This window comes from Oncorhynchus kisutch, linkage group LG17 (assembly GCF_002021735.2).
Source record: "Oncorhynchus kisutch isolate 150728-3 linkage group LG17, Okis_V2, whole genome shotgun sequence".
NCBI lineage: Eukaryota > Metazoa > Chordata > Actinopteri > Salmoniformes > Salmonidae > Oncorhynchus > Oncorhynchus kisutch.
In genome coordinates, this window is record NC_034190.2 from 51,615,958 (window position 1) to 51,635,119 (window position 19,162).

General features: G+C 44.2%; 1 protein-coding gene across 1 annotated transcript; it reads right to left on the reverse strand.

Annotated features, from left to right (window-relative positions):
- Positions 1-12,863: 12,863 nt before the first annotated feature.
- On the reverse strand, positions 12,864-18,921 carry LOC109907861 (protein RCC2 homolog). The gene is made up of 11 exons (XM_020506110.2): positions 18,681-18,921; positions 17,980-18,200; positions 17,668-17,761; positions 17,281-17,424; positions 16,933-17,153; positions 16,701-16,815; positions 16,385-16,551; positions 15,914-16,094; positions 14,910-15,088; positions 14,688-14,765; positions 12,864-14,563 (listed from the first exon to the last, which is right to left on the reverse strand). Exons 2-11 carry the CDS (start codon positions 18,184-18,186, stop codon positions 14,459-14,461), a joined length of 1,491 nt encoding a protein of 496 aa, XP_020361699.1. The 5' UTR covers positions 18,187-18,200; positions 18,681-18,921; the 3' UTR covers positions 12,864-14,458.
- Positions 18,922-19,162: the final 241 nt, after the last annotated feature.

A 19,162-nucleotide genomic window follows, 5' to 3' on the forward strand; every position in this document is an offset into this window, starting at 1 on the left:
CAAGACCTTAAAACCTGTCAACATTCACAAATCCATGGGTAGACAGATTACCAGGACATGTACTCAAAGCATGCACGGACCAACTGGCAAGTGTCTTCACTGACATTTTCAACTGCTCCCTGACCGAGTCTGTAATAACTACAAGTTTCAAGCAGACCACCATAGTCCCTGTGCTCAAGGAAGCAAAGGTAACCTGCCTAAATTATTACTGCCCAGTAGCACTCACGTCAGTAGCCATGATGTGCTTGAAAGGCTGGTCATGGCTCATATTAACAGCATTCTCCCAGATACCCTAGACCCACTCCAATTTGCATACCGCCCCAACAGATGACGCAATCTCAATCGCACTCTACACTGCCCTTTCCCACCTGGACAAAAGGAACACCTATGTGAGAATGCTGTTCATTGACTTCAGCTCAGCGTTCAACACTATAGTGCCCACAAACTGTTTCACTAAGCTAAGGACCCAGGGACTAAACCCCTTCCTCTGCAACTGGATCCTGGACTTCCTGACGGGCCGCCCCCCAGGTGGCAAGGGTAGGCAACAACACGTGTGCCACGCTGATCCTCAACCCTCAACACTGGGGCCCCTCAGGGGTGTGTACTTAGTCCCCTCCTGTACTCCCTGTTCAGGACAACAACCTCTCCCTCAATGTGAGCAAGACAAAAGGAGCTGATCGTGGACTACAGGAAAAGGCAGGCCGAACAGGCCCCAGTAACATGGACAGGGCTGTAGTGGAGCGGGTCGAGAGTTTCAAGTTCCTTGATGTCCAAATCACCAACAAACTATCATAGTCCAAACACATCAAGACAGTCGTTAAGAGGGCACTACAACACATTTTCCCACTCAGGACACTGAAAAGATTTGGCATGGGTCCCCAGATCCTCAAAAAGTTCTACAGTTGCACCATCAAGAGTATCCTGACAGGTTACCTGGTATGGCAACTGCTCGGCATCTGACCGTAAGGCACTACATTACGGACCATCACTGGGGCTAAGCTTCCTGCCATTCAAGACCTATATACTAGGCAGTGTCAGAGGAAAGCTCCCAAAAAATGTCAGACTCCAGTCGCTGTTTTCTCTGCTACCGCACGGCAAGCGGTACAGGAGCGCCAAGTCTAGGACAAAAAGGCTCCTTAACAGCTTCTACCACCAAGCCATAAGACTGCTGAATAATTAATCAAATGGCCACTGGACTATTTACATTAACACCCCCCCATTTGTTTTGTACACTGCTGCTACTCGCTGTTTATTATCTACGCATAGTCACTTCACCCCTACCTACATGTACAGATTGCCTCGACTAACCTGTAACCCCATACATTAACTCGGTACCAGTACCCCCTGTATATGACCTCGTTGTTTTTATTTTATTGTGTTACTTTTTAGTTAATTTTTTTACTTTAGCTTATTTGGTCAATATTTTCTTAACCAACAGTGCAGATCAAGAAATAGTTAAGGACATGTAAGTAAGCATTTCACGGTAAGGTCTACACATATTGTAGTCGGTGCATGTGACAAAACGTTTGATTTGATTTTTATTAGCTAGTAATAGATTCTAGCACTCAGTCTTCTCCACATTTCTTTATCGTCATGCTAGCATAATCAATGGCTACTACCTATCGGACAACTAACTATTAAACTCCAGAAAAATATGAAAATACCCACACAATGCACAGGTTTTACTACCAGCTACTAACTAAGGCCAGCTAGTGTATGCTATCAATTTCTAAACAAAGACACACATCTTGGGTAAAGTTAGCTAGCTAATTCACAGATGAAAAACGGTATCTTTCCCCAACTAAAAGTTGAAGGTGAGATGAAAACGTTGCTAAATCTCCTGGCTTCAGCTTTTCTGTGGATTTTATATGGCAGTTGGCAACCAATTTTAAGGTGCATTACCGCCACCAACTGGACTGGAGTGTGGACCAGAGACAGTGAAGGTCTAAATCCTACCCAAGATTCTCGTCAATCCAAGGAAACTAAATACATAAGGAAATACTACATCCCCTGAAGATTTCCCCCAGCAGTTCAATGAATCCTGGCTCTTCAACCCCATTATTTGTATTTATTTTATTTAACTAGGCAAGTCAGTTAAGAACAAATTCTTATTTACAATGACGGCCTAGGAATAGTGGGTTAACTGCCTTGTTTAGGGGCAGAAAGACAGATTTCTTTTACCTTGTTAGCTCGGGGATTCGATTTCGCAACCTTTCGGTTACTGTCCCAACGCTCTAACCACTAGGCTACCTGCCACCCCAAATTACATCTCAAATCTAATAACAATCACTCCCTTTCCCTCCGATATTTCTGGTACTGAAATAGAACATGTTCCACTGTCTCCTTCCCCTTCTGACAATGATCACACCTCCTAGTCAGATGTTTTCCCACCAATTTCAATGTACTATTGAGCCTTTTGTGTCCCAGTCTCAGCCGTGTGATTACACTTCCCTCCCTTCTCTCTTGGCCTGAGGACCTCCCTGCCCCCACCTTTTCCTGGATCTGAAACAGGCGTCTTCCCTTCCTCTCCCTGTTCCACAACTCTGGCCATTTGTTTTTAACCACTGCTCTTATTAAACCGCTTGGCTTCTGCTTTACTAATTCACAATTCCATCTCAACATTAGGATGTTTAAGAGCCTGCTTGGTGATAACACCCACCTACCTCCTCCTTTCCCTCTACTCCCACTGGAGCTGGTACCCAGAGGAACATCACAAATACCCCCAACCTGTTTCACCCTATACAAGTACTACAAAACCTCATCATTTGCATCTCGTAGCACACAGGGTGTATTAAGTTACGCTCATCAGTGCTGCACAGGAGTCAGAGCAGAAGACTACTCCTCCTCCACCCACTCTGCAGCCAACAGTATGGCCAACAACTCCATTGTGCAAACAGATAAATGATCCGTTGCTCTTTTTAAACTCAGTAACACTAAAAGCTGCACCTGTCCTCCCATATCTTACCCTCGCAATCAGTAGGAAGAACCACAGAGGGGCTAAACTCCCTCGCAAACAACCCCATCTCTCTCGCCATACCATTGCCTATCCACCCAAATAATTGTATTCAGATTTCGTTAATGTTCTAGGAGTACATTTTCTTGTAGCGGGTGTAACCTTATGTCCTTGTAGATTTACCCAATAGGTAATGTCTTCTTAATTTTAAACAACATCTCTCCCAACTCTACCTGCATCGATGCCATCGGAAAGGTCTTGAGTGCTCCAGAACATATTCTTAGGGCTTGAAGCTGGATTACATCTGAACTTTTTTTTAAAGATGTCTGAGCTGCTGATCCATATGCCATACTTCCATAATCCAGTGATGACTTTAACAGCACTATATATAGCATTTGACACCATTCTATCTGCCCCCCCACTCCATTCCTGACAAGCAACGCATCACATTCAATATTTTCTTTCCTTTGACAAGTACTCTGTTAATATGCTCTGCCCATGTCACTCGAGTGTCAAACCAGACCCCCAAGAACCTAAACCATCCCACCCTCTCCAGATTCCTTCCATACAACGTCCAAGTATTTTTACTCCCCAACCTTCCTTCTAGAAAGAAACACAGTCTGTTTTCTCAACTGAAAACTTGAAGCCCTACCTGAGGGACCACTGCTCTACTTCATTAATCACTCGAACTCTTCTGACTGTATGGGTAATATTTCTCCCTCTCTTCGACATCATCCGCAATTAACGACCTTCCAATATCAGGTCTCACCTGGGAGAATGCATCATCAATCATAATAGAGAACAACAAAAGACTAATGACACTTCCCGGAATGTACCATTATCTACCTCATAGCTTTCTGACAGAGCTCCCCACACTCACTTGTATTGATCGCCCAAAAAGAAAACACATTATCTAATTATAAACCCTTCCTCCAAACTAGAGGTCGACCGATTAATCGGAATGGCGGATTAATTAGGGCCGATTTCAAGTTTTCATAACAATCGGGAATCGGTATTTTTGGGCACCGATTTATTTTTATACCTTTATGTAACTAGGCAAGTCCGTTAAGAACACATTCTTATTTTCAATGACGGCCTAGGAACGGTGGGTTAACTGCCTGTTCAGGGGCAGAACGACAGATTTCCACCTTGTCAGCTCGGGGGATCCAATCTTGCAACCTTACAGTTAACTAGTCCAACGCAATAACGACCTGCCTCTCTCTCTCGTTGCACTCCACAAGGAGACTGCCTGTTACGCGAATGCAGTAAGCCAAGGTAAGTTGCTAAGTAGCATTAAACTTATCTTATAAAAAACAATCAATCATAATCACTAGTTAACTACACATGGTTGATGATATTACTAGATATTATCTAGCGTGTCCTGCGTTGCATATAATCTGACTGAGCATACAAGTATCTGACTGAGAGGTGGTTAGCAGAAGCAGGCGCGTAAACACTCATTCATACAGCACTTTCATGCGTTTTGCCAGCAGTTCTTCGTTGTGTGTCAAGCATTGCGCTGTTTATGACTTCAAGCCTGTCAACTCCCGAGATGAGGCTCGTGTAACCGAAGTGAAATGGCTAGCTAGTTAGCATGCGCTAATTGTCGTTGTGTTGCTGGTTCGAGCCCAGGGAGGAGCGAGGAGAGGGACGGAAGCTATACTGTTAGACTGGCAATACTAAAGTGCCTATAAGAACATCCAATAGTTAAAGGTTAATGAAATACAAATGGTATAGAGGGAACTAGTCCTATAATTCCTATAATAACTACAACCTAAAACTTCTTACCTGAGAATATTGAAGACTCATGATAAAAGAAACCACCAGCTTTCATATGTTCTCATGTTCTGAACAAGGAACTGAAATGTTAGCTTTCTTACATAGCACTTCTACATTCTTCTCCAACACTTTGTTTTTGCATTATTTAAACCAAATTGAACATGTTTCACTATTTACTTGAGGCTAAATGGATTTTATTGATGTATTATATTAAGTTAAAATAAGTGTTCATTCATTATTGCTGTAATTGTCATTATAACAAATAAATAAAAAAAATTGTCTGATTAATCGGTATCGGCTTTTTTGGTCCTCCAATAATCGGTATCGCCATTGAAAAATCATAATCGGTCGACCTCTACTCCACACCCCATGTTATCCAGCTTGATGAGTAGGCCTTCCTTCCACATCATAAGCCTTTTCTACATCAAAGACAACGGCTACCACCACCTCCTTATTGCCTGTGCCTTCCGTATGACTGACTCAAAGCACAGTACAGGATCCTGCCTTTCCTGAACCCACTTTGATCTGGTGACCTTAGTCTTCTACACTCCAGAAAGTAAGTCAGCATTTCCCATTTCCATAAGTTTAAATACATGAGATGTTAATACTATCGGCCTACAGCTTATTAAAAGGGCTAGTTGGGTCTTTCCCTGGTTTCCGTAGCGGCACCACTACAGTCTGCTGCAGGATGTCCTCCTCCGAAGCTGCTGTCAGATTATTTTAGCAATGCACCTTAAAATGCCTGGGCTAACATATCTGCCTTCTCCATATCTCCCCACAGCACAGGGAGATCCCAATCCCATCTGACCCACTCATCCCCCATAGGAGTGGTCCTGCCTATGTATCCACAGAACCCGGCGCCAACACTTCCTCTTAGCTGTCCTAATGATCCTCCTTACTACTGTTTGTGCTTGTTTATACTGAATCAGGTGCTGGTGATTATGGGACCATTTCAACATTCTGAAAGCCCTGTTCCTACTCTTCACTGCTTCTCTACACTCCTCAGTCCACCAGGGGACATTAACTCTTTCTGTATCTGAATTGAGATCGACCTTAGACAGCGCCTGTTTACTTAACTCCTGAAACTAAGCCCACTCTGCTTTCCCAAATATCCATCCCCTCAATCCATTTCCTACTGAATCTCTCACCCTCAAGCCTACAGCGCACGACAGGATAGTGATCCGTACCCCCTGTAGATTCCTCCAAAAAAACTCCCAATTACATCTGCCTGCCATTGAACTTGAGATCAAGGTAAGATCCAGAGCAGATTCCTTTCCAGTTACTGGGTCAATCCTGATTCCCCGGCCGGCATTAAGACTCAAGATCTTTCTCATCCAGTAGTTCCTCCAACACTTGTCCATTTACATCAGTCCGTAACCCTCCCCAGAGTGTACTATGAGCACTAACATCCCCACACCACATTACCAGTCTCCTATCTTGACCTTCTACATTCCCAAGGGCCATCAACTCTAGTCTCTTACACAGGTTGTAAAAGTTCACTATTTCCATACCCCCCCTGCCAACCACACCTCTAACACTACATAATCCTGTTCAACTCCCACACACCTATATGGGACCCCTCGCTTTATAAAGGAAACACACCCTCTTCCTCCCCTGCCCCCCTATCTCTACAGACTGCAACACAACCTTGTAATACAAAATTGAGAGTAGGTTTAAGCCAGGTCCCCTGGAGACATATCACGTCAGGTTCGGCTGGTAACTCCTCAAGACACCATTAGCCATCAAACTTCTGGCATTCCATTGAGGGATTAACACCATTATGATAATTAACCAATACATGATTCCTGGCTGGACTGATAATCTTATGGAGGTCATCCTGTACATTTTCCCATGTCAGTCCTGTGATCCCAAGTTACACTACATATCCAAAGGTATGTGGACACCTGTTCGTCAAACATCTCATTCCAAAATCATGGGCATTAATATGGAGTTGGTCCCCTCTTTGCTGCTATAACAGCCTCCACTCTTCTTCTGGGAAGGCTTTCCACTAGACGTTGGAACATTACTGTGGGGACTTGCTTCCATTCAGCCACAAGAGCATTAGTGGCACTGATGTTGGGAGATTAGGCCTGGCTCACAGTCGGTGTTCCAATTCACACCAAAGGTGCTCGATGGAGTTGATGTCAGGGCTCTGTGCTGGCCAGTCAAGTTCTTCCACAACAATCTCGACAAACCATTTCTGTATGGACCTCGCTTTGTGCATGGGGGCATTATCATGCTGAAACAGGAAAGGGCCTACCCCAAACTGTTGGCACATAGTTGGAAGCCCAAAATTGTCTAGAATGCAATTGTATACTGTAGCATTAAGACTTCTCTTCACTAGAACTAAGGGGCCTAGACCGAACCATGAAAAACAGCACCAGACCATTATTCCTCCTCCACTAAACTTTACAGTTGGTAGTGGCACTATGCAGTCAGGCAGGTAGCGTTCTCCTGACATCCGCCAAACATAGCTTTGTCCGTCGGACTGACATATGGTGAAGCATAATTCATTACGCCAGAAAAAGCGTTTCCACTGCTCCAGAGTCCAATTGCGGCGAGTTTTACACCACTCCAGCCGACACTTGGCATTGTGCACGATGAGCTTAGGCTTGTGTGCGGCTGCTCGGCCATGGAAACCCATTTTATGAATCTCCCGACGATCTGTTACTGTGCTGACATTGCTTCCAGAGGCAGTTTTGAACTCGGTAGTGAGTGTTGCAAACGAGGACAGATGATTTTTTACCAGCACTTTAACTGGACCCCATCTCCACATGCATGTTCTCCCCCACACATCTCCTTTTGCCTATACACACCGCCGCAACGTGCCCAAACCGTTGACAGTTATAGCAACGCAATGGTTTCGGCATGGTCGCACATAGTAACTCATAAACCCAATCTTAGTAGCACTGACAAGCTATCCACCTTCTTCCCATTTTGTGTCACCTGCAGGCACTTTGCCTCAATAAGAGAGCCTCCCTTCAAGTGGTCCTTTATTTCTTTCACGTTCATTTATGGAACTCCTGTAATAAGTCCCTTCACCCACTGCCGTCCGGCATGCTACTATCAACCACACGTTTACATACCTGCTTGAGTTTGAGCTCCTTCTCATACTGTTTAACATTGAAACACAGCACCACCAAACTTCCATCACGAAGAGCTTCGGCAGACACATCCTCTCCTACTTTACTCTCCAAATCCCAAGTCAAAGTGATTGTACAGACCGCCGTGGCTCCACCTCATCAACGGGGCGCCGCTGTGTACGACGATCAATAACTTCAAATTCCTCGGCGTAACCATCTGAGAGAATCTGAAATGGTCTAAACACACGGTCCCCGTAGTGAAGAAGGCACGACAGCGACTATTTAACCTAAGGATGCTGATGCTCACAATGTTCTACAGGAGCACCAGAGAGCACACTGTCGGGCTGCATCACAGCCCGGCACGGCAACTCCACCGCTGCACACCGCAAGGCTCTTCAGAAGATGTTAAAACGTGCAGTCGAACGCACCACTGGGAGCACACTCCCTGCCCTACAGGACACCTACACCACCAGGTGACGCAGGAAGGCAAAGAAGATCATCAGGGACCCCAGCGACCCAAGCCATGCCCTGTTCTACCCGCTTCAAATCACTCAGACGCAGGTAGAACAGGAGCATCATGGCAAAAACTGTTGTCCAGTCCTTCAGTTTATACCCTCAGGATGCTGAATAGCCACCACTAGTAAGCTACCTGCTCCCCGCTCCCCTGCTACTCCCCGTATGGACCTTCACCCGCTACCAGCAACCCCCCTCCCCATAATGACATTCATCACTGTTGCAGTTGTTAATATGTATATTATTACTTTTTTGTTTTTATTTCACTCAATGATCATGCTGCTGTCCCCCCCTATGGTCATTCCACCCCACCCCCTCAATAGTCTTTATTCTGCCTCCACCCCAATAGAAATGTATTTATTCATCACTGCCACCTTTGTTATTATGCATATTGTTTATTTTACCATTTTCATTATTTTATTTCCCTAGTGCTGCATTTTGGAGCTCAAAGCCTAAGATTTCCACTGTGCCCTGTAATCACACCTGCAACCTGTACATGCTACCATTAAACCATCTGAATATGGTCCTTAAATTTCACCAACACCTTGAACGCCAATACAACACTGCGAACCGAACCTCCGTCATCACTACTCTCCCCCCACAAGACCTGCAAAGGCTCCTCAGGCGTCCTCTTCTTCTTAACCTTTACTACTCTACCTCCACCTTTTCCACTCCATCCGGTCCTCCTCAACTCCTAACCCGCCTACCTTTCCATCCATCTCTGTTCCAGTCACAGCCCAGTGTTGCTCAACCACCTCCACCGGATTTATTCACGTTTCGTCAATACAAAAACCGATTCGAAATTATACCTTGATAGTAGAAAATGAAAATTAACTAAGCTTGTGTCAGCTGTTCGTCGTTACAAATGCACACCCACTCCCCCGAATCTGTTCAGATTCCTGTGTAACAACCACATTGAACTATATAGGAACCAGTCTTCCGATTATCTTCAATCTAATTCTGTGACTAATTAATTAACGTCTGCAGAGGGGTTTCCTTATTCTCTCGTACCTGTCCGTCTTCCTAGTTTTTAAAATCTTTTTTTAAAACAAAAGAATCTGCAGTCTCCGGCTCGATGAAACCACATGGGTACTGCCTATGTTTATAATTAACTACAGTCATAAAATGCAAAAAGCCATAACTCGTAAAATACGTACAACTTTCCCTTATGTATATTAACGTTACAGCGTGTGATGCAAGTTGTAACACATATGTTTTTATGTTTACCTGGGATTCGTTTGCTGTGGATGTCTGGCCTATAAATCTTTTGATTGATGGTCTGCTTTATCGCTATGATCCCTCCCCCTTTGTCGTCTGTCTTTTTTGTTAAAATGTAAATATGTGCAGAGACGTGACATGCCGGCCCGGTTGGTACTACAAAATAGAATAGGACTTGGAAAATGTAAAGAAAACTACAACCCATGAAGCGACCAAAGTATCATGTCGCCCTCTTGTGACGGGGATGTGCATACCATCCAAGAGTGGATTTTGATTTATTTTTAACAAATGCAAATTCGAGATTATTTAGGCTAGAGCCAAAGATGAAAGGGGAAATCTTATACTAGAGCTCATTGCCAAATGTCAGTGAATTACATACTTTGAAAGTGTTAATTTCAACAGCCTGACCCTGCCACTTTGTTTACTAAGCTACTAAATTTAGGATGAGGTTTAGGTAACCACTATAAAATTCAGAATGCCTGAAGGTCAATTAGACTGACATGATCGTTGGAAACATATTTGGAGCTATACATTGTAGATAATGTATACAAAAAATGCGGCAAAAAAACTATAGATTTGTATGATAGGTTAAGGTAAAACAATAAACAATACAAATATTTTTCAAGAATCAGTGGGTATCATCAAGTAATTGACCATTGAACAGTGGGAAATCTTAATGTGACTTCGATAGTATAATGAGTTGATACATTGTGCCAGCGTTACTTAGTAAAGGCCTATAGGTGCCAGTCTTGCCTCTGACAATGCTCTCCTCCTTATCCCAGCCCACGTTTTGAGAATGAGGTCCCAGGATTCACACAAAGCTGTGATTGGTGGAAATGCTGAACCTATGCTGCTGATTGGCTGATGGGGTGTTGTGAGTATTTGTACCTCAGTAGTGTAGGTTCTGCGCCTGTTAATGCACTGCAGGGAGAGAGGGAAACGGAGGGAGAGCGCTAAACCATAGATAAAGGGTAGTTTCCTGATCCTAGTGTGGGAGCAGAAACTAGTGACTGCCTTTGTGTGGTTAGAGCCAGGAGCTCAGGGCCAACCCTGTTGTGTGAGAGTGGACCGTACAGAGGACATCTACAGCCCTCCCTGGATGCTGTGACTGTTCATTACTCTCTGTATCATCGTATTGCAACAAAGCCTGGACCCCACTAGGGAGGATGGGAAGGTGTGTATGGTGGTGGGGGTGACCTCCATATTTCAGGAAAGTGACTGCATAGGCTTACAGAGCAAGCCTTAGTAAGTCAAACTTGGTCCCCAGGTTCAAAACAACATTCTTTGTGTGCTGCAAGAATGCACATTTGGGTTCGTTATCAACACAACCTTTGGGTGAATAAAAAAAAACCGAAATGGTATATATTGTTTTTACTTTCTTGCTGCAGTGGGGCAATGTTGTTTACAACCTACATCCCAGAAACCAGGATAGAGGTTTTGATTGAGTAACGTCCTTGGTATGGGAGTATAGAGCCAGCCACTGACTGGGATTCCCTTCGGCCAAACAATCCATGCACTGGATTGAGTTTTGAGAGCTAAACGTGTAATATGACCCCTCAAACAGCACACTGGTACCACGTTCACTTATCAGAACGTTTGCATTCTGCTACAGCCGTTTTGTTGCTAAGCGTTCTTGAGATAAAGACCTGACCACAGTATACTCTGGGCATGTCTTTAAGAAATAAAAAGTCCACCTTGTTGGGAGCCATTTTGCTTAAGAGTATTAGTTGTCATGATTTTTCATGCGTGAGAGGATAGGAATCCTGTGTTGTGTGTTTGAGGTCCCTGCCTGCCTGTGGAATCAGTCTGTACTGCATATCTGGATCTGCCACACACCCCTGAAGAATGTAACACACTCAGGTAGCATATGGCAGAAGAGTCAATGGCGAGAATGCAAGGAACTGTCCCCTAGTGTATGTAGTGTGGCGACTTCTTCCTACCCCTGTGACATGGTCCCTACTAGACTACTAAAAGAGGTTTATGCATACTGTTGGCCCCAACATTCTGTCTGACCTCTGGCTCTGTTCCAGCCTACTTTAACACTGCTCTGGTCCAACCTCATTAAAAATCCCAATCCAGATCCCGCCTCACAGAATAATTATAGATCTCTAAGCTTCCAAAGCAAAAACAGGTTCAGAAAGTTTAGCAAATGTATATATTTTTTTTTAGAAATACCTGATATTTACATAAATATTCACCATTTGCAATGAGACTCAAAATTGAACTCAGGTGCATCCTGTTTCCATTGATCGTCATTGAGATGATTCAACAACTTGGTCCACCTGTGGTAAATTCAATTGATTGGACATGATTTGGAAAGGCACACACATGTTTAAGGTCGACCATGCACGTCAGAGCAAAAACCAAGCCATGAGGTCGAAGGAATTGTCTGTAGAGCTCTGAGACAGGATTGTGTCGAGGCACAGATCTGGAGAAAGGTACCAAAAAAAGTCTGCAGCATTGAAGGTCCCCAAGAACTCTGTGGCCTCCATTCTTAAATGGAAGAAGTTTGGAACCACCAAGTCTCTTCCTAGAGCTGATGGCCCGGCCAAACTGAGCAATCGGGAAAAGGGCCTTGGTGACCAAGAACCCGATGGCCACTCTGACAGAGCTCCAGAGTTGCTCTGTGGAGATGGGAGAACCTTCCAGAAGGACAACCATCTCTGAAGCACTCTACCAATCAGGCCTTTATGGTAGAGCGGCCAGACTGAAGCCACTCCTCAGTAAAAGGCACATGAAAGCCCACTCGGGAGTTTGCCAAAAGGCACCTAAAGGACTCTCAGACCATGAAAACAAGATTCTCTGGTCTGATGGAACCAAGATTGAACTCTTTGGCCTGAATGCCAAGCGTCACGTTAAGAGGAAACCTCGCACCATCCCTACAGTGAAGAATGGTGGTGGCAGACTAGTCAGATCAAGGGAAAGATGAATGTAGCAAAGTAGAGATCCTTGATGAAAACCTGCTCTAAAGCGCTCAGGACCTCCGACTGGGGTGAAAGTTTCCTTCCAACAGAAGAACGACCCTAAGCACACAGCCAAGAGAACACAGGAGTGGCTTTGGGACAAGTCTCTGAATGTCCTTGAGTGGCCCAGCCAGAGCCCAGACTTGAACCCGATTGAACATCTCTGGATACCTGAAAATCGCTGTGCAGCGACACTCCCCATCCAACCTGAAAGAGCATGAGGATCTGCAGAGAAGAATGGGAGAAACTCCCAAAATACAGGTGTGCCAAGCTTGTGGCGTCATTCCCAAGAAGACTCGAGGCTGTAATTGCTGCCAAAGGTGCTTCAATAAAGTACTCGGTAAAGGATCTGAATACTTGCGATTTTTTTTTTTTATAATAAAATGTGCAATAATGTCAACCTGCATTTGCCTTGTCATTATGTGCGTGTAGATTGCAGGGGGGGGGGATAATTTGAATTCATTTGAATACAAATGTACCAAAATGTGGAAAAAGGGGTCTGAATACTTTCCGAATGCACTGTACAACAATGCTTTTTTTCTTCTTCTCACGGCTAGATTACTGTAATTGAGAGATCTACAGACAAATTCAATAAAAAAAAAAATCGGCATTTTCCTACCAGTGGTGTTTCCACTAGTAAATGGGGAAACCAAGGCTTTCTGAAGGCATCTGCGCTATCACCAAATTGTGCCAGAAAAACAGACTATTACTCAGAGCTTCATTTTCTGTACACAATTCAAATTAGGGCAGCATAAATAGTAGCATTTGATTCAGATTTTTTCCCCTCCACTGTTTTCATCAAAACTCCATGGCACAGCAGTAAGTTGTTGGCTTTAGTAGCCAATACATCATTTGGAATACCAGGTTAGCGTCATACATCATGCCCCCCCCCCTTCAAATATAACAATCTATGGGATTATTTAGGATGCTCAACACAGAAGTTTATGAAAAAGAATTAACAGCAGTGCAGAAAGTGTAGTTTCACACTAAAACAGAGGCACACAACTCAAGTCCTCCCAAAATCACATTCATGATGGTTTTCATTCCCAAGACTGCAGTGTCCACAGCTGGTTTCCCAGGCTAAAAAGGAGTCACTGAGAAAAAAGGGAAAAAAAACATCAGGAATGACAACAAGCAGACACTGGCCTTTGAGGGACAGTTGCGCATCCTCAACGCCAACATTTAATCATACAAGTGAAGAGAAACCAAGGAATGAAACAAGTCAATGGCCGGAGAGCATCAACTTTGTGGCACAAATGTCTCAGATGCCCATTGTGTTTTGACAATGCATACAGATCGACCTGACAAAGAGTAATACTGCCACGGACTTCATGAACAAATTAAAACTAAATTCCGCAATTGATCTTTGGGAACAAACACATTTACTCCATACCCCCAAACGACAATTTCAAAAGGCATGAAGTGTTGGTCTTGAAGTGATCCCTCACCTCTGCCCAATGAAGGACTGATGTAGCACCTGTTATGGTGAGGGAGAGGACATTGATCAGTTCAACAGAAGGATAATAACAACAGCAAAAAAAGACTTCATGAAAATATAGTGAACGCTTCAGTGGAGTTGCATGGATTTCGGGGTAGGAGTAGAACCCAGAGAGGAATAATGTGCTTGGGAGAGTTGAGTGGTAGAGTTCCTCTATCCAGCTGTAGAAATCTGACAGGCGTTGTGAGCAGGATGTATTCTGTCCAGAGTAGATTTCTTTCAGTCTTAGTTGTGGCACATTTTTGTTCATTTAACCTCTGAATCTATGGCCTAGACCAGACTTGTTTTTCAAAGTGTATGCATACATATTCATGGGAGCCCACCCTCCCCAGCCATCCATCATGACTTACAAAGGTGACCTAAAGGGCAGGTGCATTCTGGAGAGAATCAGGTGTCTCTGGAGTAAAAATAAAAAATTAAATAAAAAGTGAGGCAGCTGGATGGTGCCCTATCAGAGCGTGCGTGGGTTGTACTCTGGCAGCTTCTTGAGCTTGTCTTCTTCCTGTGGAGTATCCTGTCTGGCGATGACCAGGCAGTGTGCGTATCCCATCACCACCTGCAACCACAAACAACAAAAAGTTTCAGAGTGAACATGTACCTAAATGCAGTTCCCATCTTCAGAATACATAAGTGGGAATTCAAATTCATCACTGTTTTCATTCTCGGTTGCTGCTCCACACCTGTTCAGTGTAAACTCCATCCAGGGTCTTCACCTCCTGAGCAGTAGTGGAGGACTTGGCCTTGTTGTCTCCGTATCCCTGTAACAAAACCCATGTCATAAGAGGTGAAGCCGGAACAGGTGTGCCAATTCAGCAGTCTCTTGAGCACAAGTACATTTCTATAATGCTACAGCACTTTGGGTGTGAGAAGTCTGCTTTATAAATACACCAATGAAAACTTACCAGTTCTCCAAAGGTGGGGGAGGGTCCCCAGCTGATGGTGCTGTCGTCTGCAGCAATAACTATACTGCTTTTCCCGCACGCCAGACTTCGGACCTTCCAGCCACACAGGTCCTGCACAGCCTTGGGGTACATGGTAGACTCCCGCGAGGTATTGGTGACCCCCCAGAAAAACAGCCCTCCTGCACACAAAATGTTAATATTGTAGCTTCCTTATCAAAAAACACCAGCAAAATTTGTCCAACTCTATGGCGTAATGGCTATATTGTTTAGACTGACAGATGTAAGGTTCAAAATCAGTTGGCACACCCCTTGAAAAATCACTACAATATACACTCAGTGTACAAAACATTAAGAACACCTTCCTAATATTGACCTGCACCACCTTTTGCCCTCAGAACAGCCTCAGTTCGTTGGGGCATGGACTCTAAAAGGTATTGAAAGCGTTCCACAGGGCTGCTGGCCCATGTTGACTCCAATGCTTCCCACAGTTGTGTCAAGTTGGCTAGATGTCCTTTGGGTAGTGGACCATTCTTGACACACACGAGAAACAGTTGAGCGTGAAAAACCCAGCAGCATTGCAGTTCTTGACACACTCAAACCGGTACGCCTGGTACCTACTACCATACCCGTACCATACCGTTCCAACTGCACTTTTTTCTTGCCCATTCACCCTCTGCATGGCACACATACACAATCCGCATCTCTATTTTCTCAAGGCTTAAAAATCCTTATTTAACCAGACCTCCCCATCATCTACACTGGTTAAAGTGGATTTAACAGGTGACATCAATAAGAGATAGCCGCTTTCACCTGGTCAGTCTCTCATGGAAAGAGACATGTTTTGTACCGAGTGTATATCAGGTAGAGCAACAGACGTGGGGAAGTAACGGTAGTATTCTTGGTTAATGTGGTATAAATTGATAATAGGGGAAATAAATAAAATAATTCTAAAAAGATTTACTCATCAGTGCGACATTCAAGGGGTTAAGCATTGTGTCCCATACCCATCTCATTTATAGCGAAGGAGCACTGATAGCCAGTGTAGATTTGGGATGCCCCGCGCCCGGGGAAGTCGAAGAGCTTCACCAGTCTGGGCACCATCTCGTCCTTCTGCTCCGTGTGACCCAGCCGTCCATAACCACCAAAGCCCCAGGAAAACACCCGCTTCTGGGAGTCCAATATCAGCTGGAAACACACACACCTCGCGCTAACATCACTAATATACACAAACACTATTGCGAGACAAAAAGCTCTATATCATTGCTTGATTTCTATTTCTAAAATGCACATTTCTGTCTCAAGGGGTATTTGTGACAATAGGGATCAGAGCCTGTATTTATAAAGTGTCTCAGAGTAGGAGTGCTGATCTAGAATCAGGTCCACCATGTACATGTAATTTTATTCATTATGATCTAAAAAAGGCCAAACTGATCGTTCTCCAAGACTGAATACGCGTCCTGGTCTTCCCTCCTCACTGTGTGATTGCCTCCGCAGGCGACGTCTCGGACCACCACGTTAGGTACAGGCGTCACCTGGCCGTCCTTACTCTTCTCGATGAAGATGGCCACGCGGCGTGCAATGGTCTCACAGTCAAACTCGATGCGCTGGGCACGGGCAATGAACTTGCCGTCAGAGTTGTGTCCTGTGACCCAAAACAAAAATAAGTGCAATGCCAGTGTTTGATCTAGAAAGATTTTTGAAGGGGTCATTATGAATCTTAAAAATGTGTCATTAGAAAAACATTTTTACATTTTAAATCTGTCCAGTCCTGCTCGTTAGTTGCGTACATACCTAGCTGGCCATACTCTGGGCACCCGAAAGAGTAGAGGTTTCCTTTGCAGTCCACCACCATGCTGAACTCTGCCCCACATGCCACCTTGACCAAGGGCTGCCCATTGTACTGGATCTGAGAGGGGAAAGGAGAAGCTTTCATAAGCACAGGCTCAGCATGTGGCCATATTAAACCTATAATAAATCAGCCACAATAATTAGGCTGATGAATAATGAGGTTGATGTTGCTTACCAGGGCTGGACTGAGGACTGCATCTGTTTGGTTGCCCTGGCCCAGCTGGCCCAGTTTGTTCTCTCCAAACGAGTAGGCGGTGCCACCCTCTGTCAATGCCAGGGTGTGGTTGCGTCCACAGGCTGCAGCCACCACCACTTCATCTGCGAGGGCCTCAATCAGCTTTGGGGCCTCCAGGCGCTTGGTGTCCCCGTGACCCAGCTGACCCTTTTCATTTCGACCTGACAAAGGGAGAAAGAAGTCAATATTGATCCTTTCTCCTGGACTCAAACAAGCTAGAATGATTACATCTATGAAACATATACATACCAGTATAAACTATGAGCTATTACAGTATAGCATTCCTACCCCAGCTCCAGAGCTTGCCCTCAGTGGTGATTAGGAGGCTGTGGGCAGCACAGGGACCAGACACCACACTGCTGACCTGCACGTCACTCATGCTGCCGTAGCGGTGAGGACCCCACAAGTTCTGGCCTAGGTTCCTGAAGGCCGCTGCGAGACCCCACACACCACAATTTTAATGTAAATTCTGCTGCGATTGTAAATGCACTTTAAAGTTTGATTTGATAAGAAACAGGAACAGTTCAATACTGCAGTCAATTATGAGGATTGCTTCAAGATTGTCAGTAGAAAGACAGGAAAAACTACTTTCAAAGTTGGTAGCACGAGTGCTATTGAGGGACAACCGAATGGAGTATTGCATACAGCAATGTACAGGACTGGGAAGGGTTATACCTTGTGCTTTTGGCACCTCTTTCCTTCCGATGAGATCCCAGTTGGTGGCACCGAAAATGAGCAGTTGACCTTTGACTTTAGGTAAGTCAAGTTTCTGTAGAAATGACAATACAGGGATCAGCTTTATCTTAACGTTTCTCTTGATGTTTTGTTCTAGCACTGCATAAGCACCCTTGATTTACAAGTGACTAATAGCAGGTTGTTACATTCTCCATTCACATTAACCACAATTCTATATAGTCACATCACAAACCCCCTCCCTTGATTATCTGAACAATGTTCGACAACCTCATGCAGGTCAGGAGGACTTACTATTTTTTCCTTGATATCGTCCGCGACAGTGACTGGTTGAAGGCCTGACTTTGTAGCAGGCTTGCCAGGTTTCTTTGTGTTCTCCTGCTCTTCATAATCGTCAAACTCATCATCACTGCTGAACTCCCGTTCCTTCTTTTTGCCTCCTGCCCTCTTCCTCTTGATCCCACCATTCCCTGAGACTTCTGTTACCTTCTTGCGTGGCATGTTTGTCAAAATATCTGTATTAAAGTGGGGGTGAAAACACAGACATGCATTTAGATATCAATACAACCGAAACCAAACTATTATTGCTGAAATGCTGACAACGCAATGCTCTTGAGAGGAAAGACATGTCAACAGTCAAAGGAAACCTATGCGTAAATGGCTTGTCATTTACACGTTAAATTCAAGTCCAAGTACACACAAGTTAGAAAGCCACCTATCTTAGGCACGATTAACATAGCAACTCGCGCTAGTAATGAATTCTAGCACCCAGTTGTCCGCATTTCTTTGTCTTTGTGCTAACATAATCTGAGGCTACTACCTACTGAACAACAGACAACTATTAAACTACGGGAAAATACGAAAATAGCCACACAGTGCACGGTTTCACTGGATAAAAAAATGAATTAGTTAGCTAGCTAATTTAGCTAGCCAGCTAACGTCACTAACTAAGGCCAGCTAGTGTGAGCTATCGATATCTCAACAAAGACACAAACCTTGGGTAACGTTAACTAACGTTAGCTAGCTAATACACCGATGAAAAACTTTCGCTTTCTCCAACTAAAAGTTGCTAAACCTCTTGAGTTCCGATTATTTGACTTCTAATTCGGTGACTAATTAACGACTGCAGAATGATTTCCTGATTCTCTAGTGTCTATCCGTCTTCCTCGTTTTTTTGATGGATTTTTTTGAACAAAAGAATCTGCAGTCTCCGGCTCGATGAAACCACGTGAGTACTGCCTACATTTATAATTAACTACAGTTGGATAATGCAAAAAGCCATAACTCTCCCTTATGTATACGTTACAGCTTGTGATAAAAGTTGTAACATATACACTGAGCGAAAATATAAACGCAACATGTAAAGTGTTGGTTCCATGTTTCATGAGCTGAAATTAAATACCCCAGACATGGCACAAACTTGTTTACATCCCTGTTAGTGAACATTTCTCTTTTGCCAAAATAATACATCCACCTG

Excerpts from the sequence above, each read along its gene's own strand:
- LOC109907861 (XM_020506110.2), bottom strand. The coding sequence starts at position 18,186 with ATGCCACGCAAGAAGGTAACAGAAGTCTCAGGGAATGGTGGGATCAAG. Across the intron at positions 16,816-16,932 it reads CAGTCCTCAGTCCAGCCCTG|ATCCAGTACAATGGGCAGCC; the intron begins GTAAGCAACATC and ends TTCCCCTCTCAG. Across the intron at positions 14,766-14,909 it reads CCCCCACCTTTGGAGAACTG|GGATACGGAGACAACAAGGC; the intron begins GTAAGTTTTCAT and ends GTTTTGTTACAG.